The sequence below is a fragment of the Phocoena phocoena genome, chromosome 11 (genome assembly GCF_963924675.1).
Source record: "Phocoena phocoena chromosome 11, mPhoPho1.1, whole genome shotgun sequence".
NCBI lineage: Eukaryota > Metazoa > Chordata > Mammalia > Artiodactyla > Phocoenidae > Phocoena > Phocoena phocoena.
The window spans coordinates 17,378,865-17,397,114 of record NC_089229.1 but is presented as its reverse complement, the minus strand read 5'-3'; the positions used below and the strand labels follow the sequence as shown (position 1 = coordinate 17,397,114).

At 46.0% G+C, this 18,250-nt stretch overlaps 1 protein-coding gene across 2 annotated transcripts in view; it reads left to right on the top strand.

The window, feature by feature from the left end:
* The window catches only part of CHST11 (carbohydrate sulfotransferase 11), a 283,890-nt gene extending 266,622 nt beyond the window's left edge, over positions 1 to 17,268 (top strand). For both annotated transcript variants that reach the window (XM_065887649.1, XM_065887648.1), the window contains exon 3: positions 15,878 to 17,268. In XM_065887649.1, coding sequence (XP_065743721.1) covers positions 15,878 to 16,732 — 855 coding nt within the window. In that variant the 3' untranslated portion in view covers positions 16,733 to 17,268. The remainder of the gene's footprint in view (positions 1 to 15,877) is intronic.
* Positions 17,269 to 18,250: the final 982 nt, after the last annotated feature.

Below are 18,250 nucleotides of genomic sequence, written 5' to 3'. Positions count from 1 at the left end.
GGGAAGATCCCGCATGCCGTGGAGCGGCTGGGCCCGTGAGCCATGGCCGCTGAGCCTGTGCTCCCTAATGGGAGAGGCCACAACAGTGAGAGGCCCGCGTACCGCAAAAAAAAAAAAAAAGTGACGGCTGATCAGCAGTTTTCAAGATGGGACACAGGATCACCAACCTTGGAATCGGCCTAGTAGAATCATCCTGGGGCAGCCATCAAGGGCAGGTACCTAGAACAACCAGACCCACTGAGTCAGAATTTCTCCAGGTGGCGTCTAGGAATCCATATTTCACCAAGCACCCACTCTTACATAAAGAGTGACATGTGCTGTTAGGCTACGGGAGAGGCAGGGTAATGTGCTCACTATACTGTCGGCCACTTTGAAAGCTACCCTCTAATATTTTTAGTGATGAAGAGAAGTGCTTTCCTTGTAAGCTCTCACTGAATCCTCTAAACAACCTTGAGGAGGAGACACGATTGTTGTCCCCATTTTACAGATGGGGTAACTAAGACCTGAGGAGGCCAAGCGATGGGGGTAAAATACGAGCGGTAGAACATTCTGGTGAGTCTAGAAAGAGAATCAGCAAGAACCAGTGAAGTCAGTCGGTCCCAAGGAGGGAGAGACCAGAAGGAGAAGCTGGGGGGTCATAACCTTCTGCCTCAGAAGAGCATCACCCTCTGGGAGGCCCACGTGGGTGGGGTGCCGTCGGCCACCTTGGCTGGGAGAGGGGTGAGCCGTTGGAGGCTGCACAGTGGAACTCCCCCCCCACCCCCGCCTCCTGCCAGCAGTGACTTCCAAGGGTCCCAACGCATCAGTCAGCAGTGTACATTCCACCTGCCCTCCGACTTCTGCTTTCCCAGGAAACCCAGCCTCCCGAGCACGTGGGAGGCACATCCCTTCCCTGCCATTGTCCCTGTTCCGGGCCACCATTCATCGGACACCGGTCCAGCTTGGCAGCAGCATCCCCATCCCTGCACACACACACACCCCGCACCCTGCTCAGGCCTCCGGAAGCCTGAACAGCTGATCTGAGATGGAAATGAGCCCCAGCAGCCACACCTGGTCAGGCTGAAAGGGAGCCCTTGGCACCAGCACCCTCGAGTGATTCTCCTCCTGCTTCCTGGCCTCACCATTCGGGTGGAAAGTGCCAGTTCCCACCCCCCCACCCCCCACGTCAAAGGCTACCGCAGGCACCCTGAGCCCATTTCCACCCGGCACCAAGCACCCCAGCTGCTTGTCTCTTGGCCTCCGGCCTCTGGGCTGATACTGAGCTCTTGCATTGCAGCTGCAGGATCTTTGCCAGAAACCCTCCATGGGGAGATGGGCTGGGGCTGCAGATTGAGGCACCAGGAAGCCCATGCGGCCTCATCAGCCCTTTTGTGGCCTTTAAAAATCCCTGTCACCCCCAAGTCATTCATTCCTGCAGGCACGCATCCATTCGTTCATTCAACAAAGCTCTGAGTGTTAGTATGTGCCAGGCACCGAGGATATGAGGATGAACACACAGTAAAAAGTACCTGCCCTCTTGGAGTCTACATTCTAGAAGGGAGAGACATGCAAAATAAATAGATTGTAATGAGAGTGTTAGAAGGAGGTATTACCAAGAAGAGTGGGTGGGCAGAGCTGAGGTCCCAGGGCTGTCTCTTAGTAACCACTGCTGATCGTGAGCTATCCTAATTGCATCCTGAACTTCTGCAGTCTGGCTTGTTCCACCTCTTTCCCACCCTCAACTGCTTACGGTTTGGTTAACTGAGCAGGGCAGCTGGGTGGGAGGCAGTGGTGGGCACGGCTCAGAACAGCCCTTTCCAAGAGGGCACCTCGTTACTAGTCCCACTGTCCAGTGCCTGGGTGAGGGCACCAACTGGTGGCCCCCGTGCAAATCCAGCCCAAACAAGTTAAAAAAATTTTTAAACAAACACCACTAAAAAAATTATTTTTTGTAGCTAACATTTGAGAATGCAGATGACACATAAAATCGGGTTTTCTGGCTTCTCTTGAGAATTTGAAACATCCCAAAAGACAAGGTCCCCATTCCCTCACGACAACACGAGCAAGATTTAAGTGGCATCTCCCACCTTCAGTGGCTCAGGGACTCCCTGCTGGCTCCAGAGGGCATTGGAGTTTGTGACCCTAACCCAGGTCACCAAATTTAAACCCTGATACAAAAGAAGTACCTTAACCCTCTGCTTGCTTGGTTCTGCCCTCAAAGTACCCAAGGTTAAAACGCAGCTCAGAGCCTTAGCTCACCTGTGGCCTTGTCAGCTGAGCCTGGCTCAGGGGCTGCATCCAGAGGCCAGCTCTGGGTCCTCCATCACCCAGGGTCTCCTGCACCACTGCCTCACCTTCGAGGGCTCAAAATGCTTCCCATCCATTGCACCCTTTCCTTCTTTTTGCTTTGGAAAGGTAGGAAAAGCTCCTGTAGAGATTCAGTCCTTATTATTAAACAGGTGATTCCCTAGTGGCAAGTTGAAATCCTAAGAAACCAATTTCCTGAGGCAAGAATATACAATGAGAAAAAGACAGCCTCTTCAGCAAGTGGTGCTGGGAAAGTTGGATGGCTGCATGTAAATCAATGAAGTTAGAACACACCGTGCACAAAAATAAACTGACTTAAAGACTTAAACATAAGACATGAGACCATAAAACTCCTAGCAGAGAACACAGGCAAAACATGCTGACATAAATCGTACCGATGTTTTCTTAGTCTCAAGGCAAAAGAAGTAAAAGCAAAAATAAACAAATGGGACCTAATCAAACTTACAAGCTTTTGCACAGCAAAGGAAACCATAAACAAAGAGACAACCTACAGAAAGGGAGAAAATATTTGCCAACGATGTGACCAAGGCCTTCATTTCCAAAATATACAAACAGCTCATACAACTCAACAACAAAAGAACAAACAGCCCAATCCAAAAATGGGCAGAAGACCTAAAGAGACATTTCTCCAAGGAAGAAATACAGAGGGCCAATAGGCACACGAAAAGATGCTCAGCATTGCTAATTATTAGAGAAATGCAACTCAAAACTACAATGAGGTACCACCTCACACCAGTCAGAATGGTCATCATTAAAAAGTCTACAAATAATAAATGCTGGAGAGGGTGTGGAGAAAAGGGAATCCTCATACACTGTTGGTGGAAATGTAAGTTGGTGCAGCCACTGTGGAAAACAGTATGGAGGTTCCTCAGAAAACTAAAAAAGAACTAGCATATGATGTAGCAATCCCACTCCTGGGCATATATCCAGAGAAAACTATAATTCAAAAAGATAGGGCTTCCCTGGTGGCGCAGTGGTTGAGAGTCCGCCTGCTAATGCAGGGGACACGGGTTCGTGCCCCAGTCCGGGAGGATCCCACATGCCGCCGAGTGGCTGGGCCCGCGAGCCATGGTCACTGAACCTGCATGTCCGGAGCCTGTGTTCCACAATGGGAGAGGCCACAACAGTGAGAGGCCCGTGTACCGCAAAAAAAAAAAAAAAAAAGATACATGCACCCCCATGTTCATAGTGGCACTATTCACAATAGTCAAGACATGGAAACAACCTAAATGTCCACTGACAGATGAATGGATAAATAAGGTGTGGTACATATATGCAGCACAATGGAATACTATTCAGCCGTAAAAAAAAGAATGAAATAATGCCATTTGCAGCACCATGGATGCAACCAGAGATTATCATACTAAGTGAAATAAGTCCGAAAGATGAATACCATATGGTATCACTTATATGTGGACTCTAAAATGTGACACAAATGAAAATATCTGTGAAACAGAATTACAGACATAGAGAACAGACTGGTGGTTGCCAAGGGGGAGGGGGTTGGGGGAGGCACGGAATGATAATGTCAGTTAATGTGGAATCAATTCTTTCCTAAACCCTTTAAGTTTTGCAACAGGTTCAGACTAGATTCTTTCTTTAAAGGCTCAAAGTTTTTCTCCTTTCTTTTCTAAACATAAAAGGTTTTAAGCATTATAGAATTCCTAGTGGTTCTCTAAGGACTCAGCCAAAGACATTAGAAGTGTGGCCTTCTAGACCTTTGATCTCTGGCCCTACAGGATGGAAAGCCCCTAATTTCAAATCTGAAGATCAGGAAGGTGAAGTTTGCCCAAGATCATCCAAGGGTCATTGCTCAAGTCCACTCCATGATTTAGTTTATATAGCTGCTGGCATTGGAGCCTCTAAGACATGGTTCCCACCTGGGCAGCTTTCGAATCCCCAGGGAGCTGGCCACACCCAAAGCAATCACATCAGATCTCTGCGGTGGGCCCCAGCCTTCAGTATTTAAAGCTCCCCTGTGAGCTGCCAGGATGGAGACGCATGGCTCCAGCAGATGCCCTGGAGACGGTAATTCCCAGAGGGAGCTGCAGATCCTGGGGGGCTGCACAGTGCAGGGGCTCAGAGCACAGGCTGTCTGGATTCAAAACCCAACCCCAGTTCCTAGCTCCCTGATCTTGAGCAACTTATTCTCCCTGTGCCTCAGTTTCCTCATTCATAAGTTGGGAACACTAATGATACCTATCCCCTAGACCGTGAGGATTAAAAGTGGCTGGTACATAGTAAGTGCTCAAGAAATGGTAGCTAGTATAAACGTAGGCCTCTTTTTTGCTGTGGATGTGGTTTCTTCAGGGATTCCTCATGACTAGCCTTTCTCGTGAGAGTTTAGGAATTACTGGACCAGAAGGAAATATAATAGAATCATAGCAAACCAGATCCCCGGGTTTTCCTCTCCCTCCCCCAATTCTGAAATCAGCGAGATGATGGCAGTGTCCCCAGGATGCTCGAAGGGGTCTTGTATTAGGATTTGCAAGTGGAGAACCTGAGGCTGGACCCAAGCAGGCAATTGTTAATGACAGATTCTGCCAACCCCACTCTCCTGATGCCTTTACATTTACCTTTTTCTCTGGGTTTCCATTCCTCTGCATCTCCTCCACCCGGGACAGTAAAATGGACCAGCTGCTCCTCCTTCAGTTTGGGTCCTTGTGTCTGAAAGAAACTGTAAACACCGCAAAAGATGTTTTAATTTAAGGGAAACGTGCTTTCCTTCCTTTTAAGATGAAACATAGTGAAGTCTTAAAGACTTTTTCAAACAGTCCCTAAATTTGGTACTTCAGCTAATTACAGTTGCCTTTTTTAAATGTCCAAATTAAAAATAGACATCTAAGTGAGAACACAGGACACAGCCCAGAGCCTGTAGCCATGTTCACGGTTTCCTAGAATCAGCCTTCCTCTGACCTAATTTATACTTTTGGGAGATCAAAGGGAGGTGAGGGGAGTCGAGGTTGCAGCTGGAGGTAGACCTAGGAGTTGCCTGGCAGCAGATGACGAACTTGGCTCTGTGTTCTATAACTAAGAATAGCTTGAACTGGTGAAAGACGTTAGATTACAGTCCTTTCCTCATAGTGTAAAGATGTGGTTCTCAAAGTGTGGTCCTCGGACCAGCAGCGTCAGCATCACCTGGTGTAATGGGCTGAATGGTGCCCCACCCCCAGTATTCATATACTGGAGTCCCAACCCCCCAGTACCTCAACATAACCGTATTTGGAGATAGGGCCTTTAAAGAGGTGACTGAATTAAATCGAGGCCATTAGGGTGGGCCTAATCCAGTAAGACTGGTGTCCTTATAAGAGGAGGAAGAGGACTTCCCTTCGTGGTGCAGTGGTTAAGAATCCTCCTGCCAGTGCAGGGGACACGGGGTCAAGCCCTGGTCCAGGGAACATCCCACATGCCACGGAGCAACTAAGGCCGTGCGCCACCACTACTGAGCCCGCGTGCTGCAACTACTGAAGCCCGCGCGTCTAGAGCCTGTGCTCCACAACGAGAAGCCACCGCAATGAGAAGCCCGCGCACCGCAACGAAGGGTAGCCCCCGCTCGCTGCAACTAGAGAAAGCCCGCACACAGCAACGAAGACCCAACACAGCCAAAAATTAAATAAATGTATTTTTTAAAAAAAAGGAAGAGACACCAGGGGTAAAGATGCACAGAGGGTTGACCGTGTGAAAAGGCAGCAAGAAGGCAGACGTACGCAAGCCAAGGAGAGAGACCGCAGAGGAAACCAACCCTACGCACACCTCCAGGACTCTGAGAAAATCCGTTTCTGCTGCTTAAGCCACCGAGTCTGTAGTATTTTGTTATGGCAGCCCTAACAAACTGACAACCTGGGAACTTGCTAGAAATGCAGATTCTCAGGCCCAGTCCCAGACCTACTGAATTGGCAACTTGGGGTGGATCCAGCAAACTGCATTTTAACAAGTCCTCCAGGTGATTGCCGTGCAAGCTCAAAGTTGAGAACCATTCACATGAGGTATTATTGGTAATACCTGGCAGAGCCAGCCCAGAAAAAGATGACACGTGGTCGGAAGTACGGGCCGGTCTGCTGAATATAAACTTTCTTTTAGTAGGTTCTGGAGAAGTCCCACTGGGATCTTTAAGTGGGACGGTGTGTGAAAGTGCTCTGTGAATGCTGAAGGGCCCTGTGGACACAGGTGGTAGTGACGCGTGCTACTCGTCTCCCACGAAGAAAGAGACCCTCTGAATGTTCCAGCGTGGGCACACTGAATCCAAGAATCTCCCTCCTCGACTCAAATTTCTGAGTCCCTAACACTGCGTATGTTTTCTGCCCCAAGCAATTGGAATGCTACTTCTTTCTGAGAACAAAAGCAAGGAGACTTAATCCCGTTTCCCCTTTTGTCCCTGCTACAAGGAAGCCCACCACCAAAGAAGATCCTCAATCACAGCCCTTTTAGTATATTTGTTGTTTCCTCTTTCAGTTTTATGCTACACATATGTCCTTTGTTATGGTCTCTTCAGATACCTTTGAGAAAGGAAAGAAGAGGGGAGAGAAAGGGAGTGAAAAAGGAAAGAGATTGATCTCAAGCTCAGATAATTATCAGAACCACAAGCCCTCTTTGTAAAACTGATACAGCCTGGTTGGAGAAGACAGATGTTTTCTTTCCGTGACGAGGGAGCAAGCTGTTCACCAAGGAAATGCTCTTCACTCCCTCCTCTTCCTGGATAGATGTCAAACTGATACTCGGGGAACCTGTTAGTTGCTGAAGAGTTGGGACCATTACAAAAGCTCCTGTGAACCCTGACTGGGGACAAGTGTGGAAGTGACATGACCAGTTCTGCATTTTCTTTAAGGTTAGAAATCACTGCTTACCTGATTACAATTTCTAACATGCGGTTGGTCCTAATAACAAAAATGGAGATATCTGCAACAGCCCAGGCCGCCATCCAAAATCTCTCCTGCCCCATCCTGGCCATGATGGTGAAGAATCCTTCTCTTCCCTCTGACCGGTCCAGGGCTCCCCTTAATCCAGGTTTCTTAAACCAAGATACAAGGGGTCCACAGATACAGCTCCCAGGGATCTGAGTTCTGAGAATTGTATAAATTTTATATTTTTATTTTGTAATCTTATTTGTATTTTGAAAAAACGTTAAAGCATTTCTGGGTTGTCAGGGCCACACCTAGCCCTGCCGTGTGAAATTATGGCACACGTATTCAGATGGTCTTGGTAGTAACGTGTATCTCAATTTTTTTTGTCTGGGGCTCATTAGAAATGGGCAGAGACAAAAAATATATAAACGATGCATTTGGACCAAGCAAAGGTCAAGTGATATTAGAGGGTGCTGGATTTTACAGTAACTAGAAATGAGAAAGCAGTGGGAAAGTTGAGCGGCACATACAGGAGGAATGCCACACTGCAAAGAGCCTATCCCGGCATAGACGGCAAGTACCCTGTACGTTTCTAGTAGGGCTTTGGTTCCAGTAAACATCATCGTCTGTCAGGTTAATGTTGTTCACTTGAATGTTTCCATTTGTTCTGGTCTTCTCTGCCTAGTTTTATATTTGTGCATATTTTAGTACCATTATACTTTAAATAAGTTAAATCAACACTAGCCTGAAATTGTTTTAAAATAAAAACAAAATATTTTGTTAAAAGAAAATCAACACTAGAGGCCTGGGTGAATTCCCTCCTCTGAGAAGGAATTGGGAATATGTCTCAGGACTGAGAATATGCCTATTCTCTTGATCTGTGACCCAAAGCCCTCCTGAGGGAAATTGTGCTGCCTCCTTGCAGCAGGTGCACCGTTTGCCACCTAAACTGCCGTGGAGAAGGAGGAAATGGAAGAGAAAGAAACCACAACAGCACATTCCAAAGCCCCTTTGAGTTATTTTCTGTCTCTGCAATTGGATGTAAAACGACGCTGTGGTATCGTTTCCATTTTTCATGGCTCTGCGGTCCTGAGTGCAATATTTTCTGACGTGCTACCTCCCTGGGGATTCAAACGGCCAGAAAATTGTCTCCAACTGAAAAAAGCTGGGGGGAAAGAAGGAGGACCCCTTCTTTCTCTGCTCATTTAGCCATTTATTGCCTTCAATACTGTCCAGTAGTGATTCAAATGGACAAAATTGACGGGCCCTTTTTCCTTCCTAGTCCTGTTTCCTTTAGGACAGTTCTGGTTTGGGTTTGGTTTTTTAAGTGGCATGAATGCTCTTCTTAAGGTGATGAATATCTGTTCAGAAATCGCAAAAGTCAGAGTTTTACCATTCAAACTAAATATTAATTGAACTCCATGACCTAGGGCTGGCCTGCAACAAAATTACAGAGCTGGTGAAATTTGTCTTTGAGATTTCTGGACTTCTTTCTTGGATTTTTTTTTTTCTTCTTTCATGAAGAACGCATAGGGACTTCCCTGGTGGCACAGTGGTTAAGAATCTGCCTGCCAATGCAGGGGACACAGGTTCAAGCCCTGGTCCGGGAAGATCCCACATGCCGTGAAGCAACTAAGCCCATGTGCCACAACTGCTGAGCCTGCGCTCTAGAGCCCGCAAGCCACAACTACTGAAACCCGCATGCCTAGAGCCCGTGCACCGCAACAGGAGAAGCCACCGTAATGAGAAACTCGCGCACCGCAACAAAGAGTAGCCCCCGCTCGCCGCAACTAGAGAAAGCCTGCTCTCAGCAAGGAAGACCCAACGCAGCCAAAGATTGATTGATTAATTTAAAAAAGAATGCATATATGTTAACTGCCTTCAGTGTACCATACCTTGTACAAATTCTGAACTACACTTGATCTTATTGTCTAAATGCCAACCCATACTTTTTATTTGATTTAATCAACACCCCTGCAGGGTAGGTGGCACTATTCCCATTTTGCAAATAATAGAACCAAGGCTTAAAAAGTTAAGGGTCTATATCATCTCACACCAGTCAGAATGGCCATCATCAAAAAGTCTAGAAACAGTAAATGCTGGAGAGGGTGTGGAGAAAAGGGAACCCTCCTGCACTGTTGGTGGGAATGTAAATTGATACAGCCACTATGGAGAACAGTATGGAGGTTCCTTAAAAAACTAAAAACAGTATTACCATACGACCCAGCAATCCCACTACTGGGCATATACCCTGAGAAAACCATAATTCAAAAAGAGTCATGTACCAAAATGTTCACTGCAGCTCTATTTACAATAGCCAGGACATGGAAGCAACCTACGTGTCCACTGACAGATGAATGGATAAAGAAGATGTGGCACATGTATACAATGGAATATTACTCAGCCATAAAAAGAAACGAAATTGAGCTATTTGTAATGAGGTGGATAGACCTAGAGTCTGTCATACAGAGTGAAGTAAGTCAGAAAGAGAAAGACAAATACCATATGCTAACACATATATGTGGAATTTAAGGGGAAAAAATGTCATGAAGAACCTAGGGGTAAAACAGGAATAAAGACACAGACCTACTAGAGAATGGACTTGAGGATATGGGGAGGGGGAAGGGTAAGCCGTGACAAAGCGAGAGAGAGTCATGGACATATATACACTACCAAACGTAAGGTAGATAGCTAGTGGGAAGCAGCCGCATAGCACAGGGAGATCAGCTCGGTGTTCTGTGACGGCCTGGAGGAGTGGGATAGGGAGGGTGGGAGGGAGGGAGACGCAAGAGGGAGGAGATATGGGGACATATGTATATATATAACTGATTCATTTTGTTGTAAAGCAGAAACTAACACACCATTGTAAAGCAATTATACTCCAATTAAGATGTTAAAAAATTAAAAAATAAATACAATAAAATACATATGATACCAAAGTTAAACAGGAAAAGAGTAAATCACAACTTCATTAAACCTAGAACATGAGACACAAAGCAAAAATTTTTTTACAAAGCAGAAAGGCAAATAAATGAAATAGCAAATAGAAAAATAAGAAAAAAATCACTGAAACTGAATTGTTTTTTTTGAAAATATACACAAATTTAATAAACCTTGAGCTAGACTAAGAAACAAAGAGAAGACTTAAAATCAGAAATGAAGGAAGAGACATTAGAACTGACAACACAGAAATAAAAGGGATTATAAGAGATTTTGTGCCAACAAATTGGATAACCCAGAACAAATGGATGAGTTCCTAGAAATGTACAACAGGCCAAAATTAAATCATGAAGAAAGACAGCACCTAAACAGATCCATAACTAGTATGGAGATTGTATCAGTATCTAAAAACCTTCCCATAAATTAAGAAAACCCCAGGACCAGATGGTATCACTACTGAATTCTACAAAACATTCAAAGAAGAGTCCTTTGAATCAAGTCAGTTCTTCTCAAACTCTTCCAAAAACGTCATACTAGTCTAAGTGAGAGTTACATATAAAATAGTAGTTTCTAAAGTAGCTGATTACCAAGATCATTTGAGAATCTTTTAAAAGACAGAGATTATGAAATCTCTTCCCCAGAAGTTATGATTCAAGTCAAGGCCTTGATGTCAGTATTTTAAATATCTGACTCTGACGCAGAGTCCGGTTTTCATTGATGTGATCACCTCTTAAGAATGGTTGTCTCTTGCTAGGGGAATGGTGGTCAGGTGCTGACCATATGTGATACTTCAGGTCTTCTTCATCTTTCACCTTGTGGTCTTCACAACCTTTCCCCATTTTCAAGCTCTATTGAGATATATCTGGATTTACCTAAGAAGAGTCTTTCTGAAAATCCTCCTCCAAAATCACTACTGGGTTTAGGGATGGCTTCTTGGGGTATTTCTTAGACCTTTTTGTTGTCTATCATAGGAATTGACCCTGTTTCTCTAATCCATTGCTTTAGAAAAACTACAGCTCTTTCTTTTCATAACTATCTTTCTCTTGCAGTCTAAAGCCAAATAATATAGAATCTTCTCCTTCCCATACAGTAACTAAATAGGAATGAACACAGTTTTGAGTTTATTGTCTGTTTCCTTTTTAAGGGTTTTCACTAATAATAATAAGTAGAAAGCAAAGAATGAAACAGAGTTCACCAACATTTTAAGGTCAACTGTCCAAGTCGTCTTGGAAGTGTAACCGCTAAAACAATCTTCATTCCTCCCCTTTAACGTCAGGGGAGTTAGAGACAGTCAGGCAAGCCTTCTAGCTAATATTCTGTACTTTAGATCAATGTGTCACTACTCTTTAACCTCTTAGATCCCCTTTTTTATACTCATCTTTGATTTTACCGTAATTCACATAGGTGGGGGCAAGCAAATATGGCTCTGTGGGCCCTTGGCTTGAACCAGGGAAAAAGACAATTTATCTTAGCAAAAAACTAGAAGAATGATACAGGTGAACTTATTTGCAAAACAGAATAGAGACACAGATGTAGAGAAGGGAAGTATGGATACCAGGGTGGAAGGGGAGCTGGGATGAAGTGGGAGAGTGGGATTGACATATATACACTACTATGTATAAAATAGATAACTAATGAGAACCTACTGTATAGCACAGGGAACTCTGCTCAGTGCTCTCTGGTGACTTAAATGGGAAGGAAATCCAAAAAAGAGGGGATATATGTATACATATAGCTGATACACTTTTCTGTACAGCAGAAACTAATACAACATTGTAAAGCAAATATACTCCAATACAAATTAATTAAAAAAAAAAAAGTTAAGGGTCTTGCCCACGCCTAGGTCTTCTGATTGCAGATCTTATCCACTTTTACTTAGTGCTCTAATACCCTTTCCTTACTCTTCTATGTAAAAATATTATCTTATATAATGTTACCCTCTCTTATACATTTATATTTTATAACAATTTGCTCAAAGGTATGGGCTGAAGGCTTCATTCCTGTATTAGTTCCCTAGGACTGCCATAACAAAGTATCATAAACTCAGTGGCTTAAAATAACAGGAGTTTATTCTCTTACAGCTCCAGAGGCTGGAAGTCTAAAATCAAGGTGTCAGCAGGGTCACGCGCTCTCTGACGGCTCCGCGCGTACACCCTTCCTTGTCCTCCCCTGCTTCTGGTTGTTGCTGGCAATCCTTGGCATCTCTTAGCTAGTAGATGCATCACTCCACCCTCTGCCTCTGCCATCACGTGGCCTTCTCTATGTGTGTCTCTGTATTCTCTCCTTATAACGACACTAGTCATTGGACTAGGACCCACCTTAACTCAGTATGACTTCAGCTTAACGAATCGCATCTGCAAATAAAAACCCTGTATTTCCAAATAAGGTCACATTCTGAGGTCCCCCATGAATTTTGGGGTATCACTATTACAGCCTCTATTAAAGAACGTTCTGACATCTATGAACAATTGGGAAATTTCTTTAGCTACAGAGGGGCCTTCCCCCTTTCCTGTCAAGTTTCCCTGAAGAGATAATTAACTGATTCATTCATTCATTCAACAAATACTTAGTGACCGTCTACTATATGACTGGCACTATTGCAAGCACTGGAGCTACAGCCCTGGAAAGAGAAAGTTCACACTTCATGGTACTTGCATTCAACAGGGAGAAACTTTTGCCAGTGTGGTATGAAGGTGTGGCCGCAAAGGGCAGGAACTACAAGGCTTCATAATAGGCTCCAGAACTGGCTTGTCCTCACTTCTAACACATTCTGCTAGTCTGAGCAGGTCACAGCCAGCCGGAGTCAAGGGGCTAGAGAAATAGACTCGACTTCTTGAAGGGAAGAGTGACAGTGTAGGATTGTAAAGGGGAATGACCGTCGAGAGGGCAGTGACAACTCCTTCGAGATTTCCCCCAGTTGCTTGTGAGACTAAAGTAGCAAGAGAATCTCCTCTTTGCTCATGGAATTTTCACAACATTTGCACTCTGTCTTGGTTTGCTTCCTTCCCTTGAGTGTGGAAAGTTCCAGTGGTGAGAGCATCTACTTCAGAGAATTGCTGGGAAGATTAAAGATAATGTATTTAAACAACCTGAAGGTGTGAAGGTGCCTGACACTGAGTAGCTCCCCCAGCTGTCTGCTGTTGTCTCATACCAGCTCATGATCACCAACACCATCATCGTCGTGGGAACCATGAGAGAAGACAGACACAGAGCCCTAAAGCAGGATGTAATGACTTGTCTCCAGTGGCCCCCAGGATATCCCTCAGGTCCCCCATAAACTCATCAGTGTTCCTAACTTAAGCCCATCCCAATTGCCCTGTGCATATTCTAGAATGAATTGTACAGATTGTGGTTCAGAGTTGGAAACACAAGGCCAGCTTCTTGGGTCCCACCCAGGCCCTTGGCTCTACTGACTTGCCTGTGCAGGTGGCTTTAGGAGCGGGGGGATTTCACTGATCCCTCCACATTACCTACTCTAGACCACCCGCAGTCCAGCCTGGAGAGGGCAGTGGCTCTGTGGCTTTGGGTCCCTGTGAATCAAGTGGTCGCCCCACTTGAGAAAACCAGGCATGAAATAGGCGGGGCAATTGTGCTGTAAAGGACGCTCAGTGGGGAGGGTGTTTAGAGGAGGGAATGATTCTTCCACTTATGTGGCAGGGGAGTGTGTTAGGCCTTCATGGATTATCCAGTTTATACCCGCAGAAAGGGAGAGGGAAGAATCCCAGATAGGAGTGGCTGGGCCCAACAGGAAAAGAGTGAATCATTTGTTTCTTTGGAGCTTCCTTCAGTTCTAAAAGGGGGGAGGAGGGCTTCCCTGGTGGCGCAGTGGTTGAGAGTCTGCCTGCCGATGCAGGGGACACGGGTTCGTGCCCCGGTCCGGGAGGATCCCACATGCTGCAGGGCGGCTGGGCCCGTGAGCCATGGCCGCTGAGCCTGCGCGTCCAGAGCCTGTGCTCCGCAACGGGAGAGGCCACAACAGTGAGAGGCCCGTGTACCGCAAAAATAATAATTAATAATAATAAAATGGAAGGAACGGGAATGAGGTGAGAAAAGTAGGTTGGTGCTGGACTCTGAAGGACCTCAGAAGACGAGTATGAGGACGGGGACCCCATTCATTCTGGGGTCAGGGATGCAGCCATGTCATCTGCAGCCCCAGAGTGGCTGTTCCATAGCCCTGGTGCCCCAGTCTCTCTATAACTTTAATCATAATATTAGTATCTTTGATATTTAAAAGAAGACCCATACATCTGAAACTAACACAACATTATAAATCAACTATGCTACGATATAAAAGAAAAAATTAAATTAAAAAAAAAGAAGAGCACGTTACACATTCAGGAGGGTAGATGGAGTCATGGCATTAAGCCAAACAACAGTAGGGTGCCACCACTCCATTGAAAGTCTCTGAGTCTCTGGGGTTGGAGACCAGGATGGCAGTGCACCAGGCCAGTGTGGTCTCATGTTGCCTCTTCTAGGTAGACTGTGAGAACTAGTTCAGATTGGGAGTGAACGGCCTTTAGGGGAGAAACCTTTGCTCCTAGAATTCAGAGGAGCACACAGCTTTCCCCTTTGGCCCCTACTGAGGCCGCCAGCTCTCTGGCCTGGCGCCTCCTAGGCTGTGAGCCCTTTAGGAAAGGGTTATATCTCCCAGGGGTGCTGGGCAGAGTGCCTTGTACTTTATGAGGTCTGGACACATGTTTGAACGGATGGATCCGTGGATGAATATGGCAGAGGAAAAGCTCAAAGATAATAAATGTAAATACCCATATATTATGGTTCTAAGTGATATATAACCCAGACTTAAACTGCCTTTTGCACCAAAGCAAATGTATTTACTGATGCAACAAAAGCCCAGAAGCTGGGGGTCTGGTTTCAACATATGGAGCCAGGTATTCCGATGATGTCGCTGGGAATACATCCCCTTGTCTTTCTGCTCATCCCTCCTCTGTTCCCTTCATTCCCGGTCTAGTTCTCCCTGCATAGTGGTCCCTCCTCCCTGACCCCAAGCTCCAGGGTGCATTCTCTCAGCTCAGCGAGAGGAAAGGGAGCTGAGAATGAAGGAAAGCAGGTTCTCAGATGAAAATCAAGGCACTGGTACTGAGGAAGCAAAATGCAACAGGTGTCCACAGTGATAGGCTTGTAGAAAAACTGGATCCCCTTGCTTTGAAATAGATCAACAAATGCCAGAACTCCATGCTTTTCTTCCTGCTTTAATCAAGAAGACTGGAGGCCTAGACATCAGATTAGAGTGGAAAGTGGGCAGCTTTGGTTGCCAGGCAGACCTGAGTTTGAATACTGACTCTCTCGCTGTGTGATCTCTCTTAACATCTCTGAACCTCAGTTCCCTTTTCTTTCCAGCTGGACTGTCAGCTCCCTAAGGGCAGTGACCTTGTTGCACTTTTTCATTACTGCACCTCCACTGCCTAGCAGCATGCCACCTGGCACAGCCGCAGGTATTTGATATTGTTAAATAAATCAGTAATGGTTCAGGTTTGTTGTACAGAGAAAAGAAAAACCGTATACATGAAGCTCTGATAAAATGCCTGGCATGTAGAGGGTGATGGGTAAGTTATAGAGCTGGTCATTATCATTACTCTCCAAAGGAAGCATGGTGGAACACAACCAAAATAGTCCCGACAGCTGATGGAGAATCTGAAAGGGAGACCGGCCATTTAGGTTGTCAGTGGCTGTCTTGGTGGCCCGCATTGGCCATCGTGTCGTGGATGTGACCCAGTGTAAACATCCCACACAAGTACTGAGTTCTTATTCTTCTTGTGTCCCCTCTGCAGCTGGAGCTCTCCAACACGGCCGTCCTGCACCAGATGCGGCGGGACCAGGTCACAGACACGTGCCGGGCCAACAGCGCCGTGAGCCGCAAGCGGCGGGTGCTGACCCCCAGCGACCTGAAGCACCTGGTGGTGGATGAGGACCACGAGCTCATCTACTGCTACGTGCCCAAGGTGGCGTGCACCAACTGGAAACGGCTCATGATGGTCCTGACCGGGCGGGGCAAGTACAGCGACCCCATGGAGATCCCGGCCAACGAGGCACACGTCTCGGCCAACCTGAAGACCCTGAACCAGTACAGCATCCCCGAGATCAACCACCGCTTGAAAAGCTACATGAAGTTCCTGTTCGTGCGGGAGCCCTTCGAGAGGCTGGTGTCCGCCTACCGGAACAAGTTCACGCAGAAGTACAACACCTCCTTCCACAAGCGCTACGGCACCAAGATCGTCAGGCGGCAGCGTAAGAACGCCACGCAGGAGGCCCTGCGCAAGGGCGACGACGTCAAGTTCGAGGAGTTCGTGGCCTATCTCATAGACCCGCACACGCAGCGCGAGGAGCCCTTCAACGAACACTGGCAGACCGTCTACTCCCTCTGCCACCCGTGCCACATCCACTATGACCTCGTGGGCAAGTACGAGACGCTGGAGGAGGATTCCAATTACGTCCTGCAGCTGGCGGGCGTGGGCAGCTACCTGAAGTTCCCCACCTACGCCAAGTCCACGAGAACTACTGATGAAATGACCACAGAGTTCTTCCAGAACATCAGCTCAGAGCACCAGACGCAGCTGTACGAAGTCTACAAACTCGATTTTTTAATGTTCAATTACTCAGTGCCAAGCTACCTGAAATTGGAGTGAAGGGTGGAGGTGGGGAGAGGGGCGAGAATCGTGCTTTTTAATTTAAGATTTTTATTTGTCAAAAGAATTCTATGGATATTGGGTTATTTTGTAAATTAATATTTCTTTGGGGATGATGCTGCGAGCAGCATAGTGAGAATTATTTAAGATCCTTAGTAGGGAAGGACGGCCGTCTTTGCAGGGCACTAGGATGGGTGTCCTTGTTTTTTAGACATGAATCCCCCGACACTTTCAGAGGTTTCTTTGTGTTCAGGTGAATTCCATGAATTGTGCATCCCATAAATTCTAATTAACGTTATTTATAGTTATTTAAACATGGTCTCTGTATAGATTTCTTTTTGTGGCAGCAAGATTCTGACGTCTTTGCAGAAGAAATCTATGTTTCGTTCTGTGCTTGCAGCAGCTCGTGCAGGGGCCTGAATGTCCTCCTTATTAACCGCTCAGAGAGTCACTGTGATAACAACCATTGTGCTGTCTGTTGATACCACCGTTCTTGAAATTCTGCTAGAAATAAATAGAAAGAGGCACCTTTGCAAGGGACTGATTCCAAACTGATTTCAGTCGACCCAAACGTTCCTCACACGAAAGAAAAGTGATTTTTTTTTTTTTAACCCAAGGAGAGAGCTGATTGTAGCTTTTTGTTTTTTTCCCACCAGACTTAGCAATCTGGTAGAATAGGCTTTTCTACAGAATTTTTTAACTGGCAGTGCCAGTTGTGATGAAGGTGAAGTGGCTGTTGCTTTACATTCAACAAGTATTTATTAAGCAACTACTATGTGCTAGGCCTAATTCTAGATCCTGCAGATAGAGCATTAAACAAAACCAATAGTCTTGGCCCTCAAGAAGCTTTACGTGGACGCAGAGTATCCAGCTTGACAGTTAGCAAACCCCTGATATTCATGGACTTAACGTGAGGTTTGGACTATTCACGAACCACCCCAGAAGGTTCAGGATCCCTACAAATTTGCATTTTTCTATGGCCCAAATTTGAAAACCACGTGCCTGGAACAGGCCACTTAACTTGGTGAGTAATCCAAGCTCATTGCCCAACATAAGAGATGACAAAAATGTTTCCTGTCACGTGCCCACTCCAATTTATTGGTAGTATCTATCTGCCTTTAAGCCCCAGAACAGATTTGCCAGGCACGGCACGGAAGAGTGCTGTGATTGATTAGTGATGTCTGCCTTGGGTGAAGGAAAGAGAATATTCGCCGACCGTCTCCTCCTGTCATTTCCAGCCCAGCTTTAAGGTCTCCACCTAGAAGTGTTTTTTCTACTCTTTGCCATGTAAAAGATTAAAATTTTGTGGCAGGACTCAGACATTGGAGGATTTGCAACGGCCTGGCATTTCTACTCCTTGTGAAGGTCAGAGGCGGACTATTTGTACACTTATGCATATCCGCTCCTCCTAAGGCCAAGAAACCATCGGCACCTTTGCAACCACCAGCAATGAGCAGCAAGGATAGCCTTCTGTGATGGTAACCCATGCCCTTTTCCTCTGGGAGGCTGGAAACATTC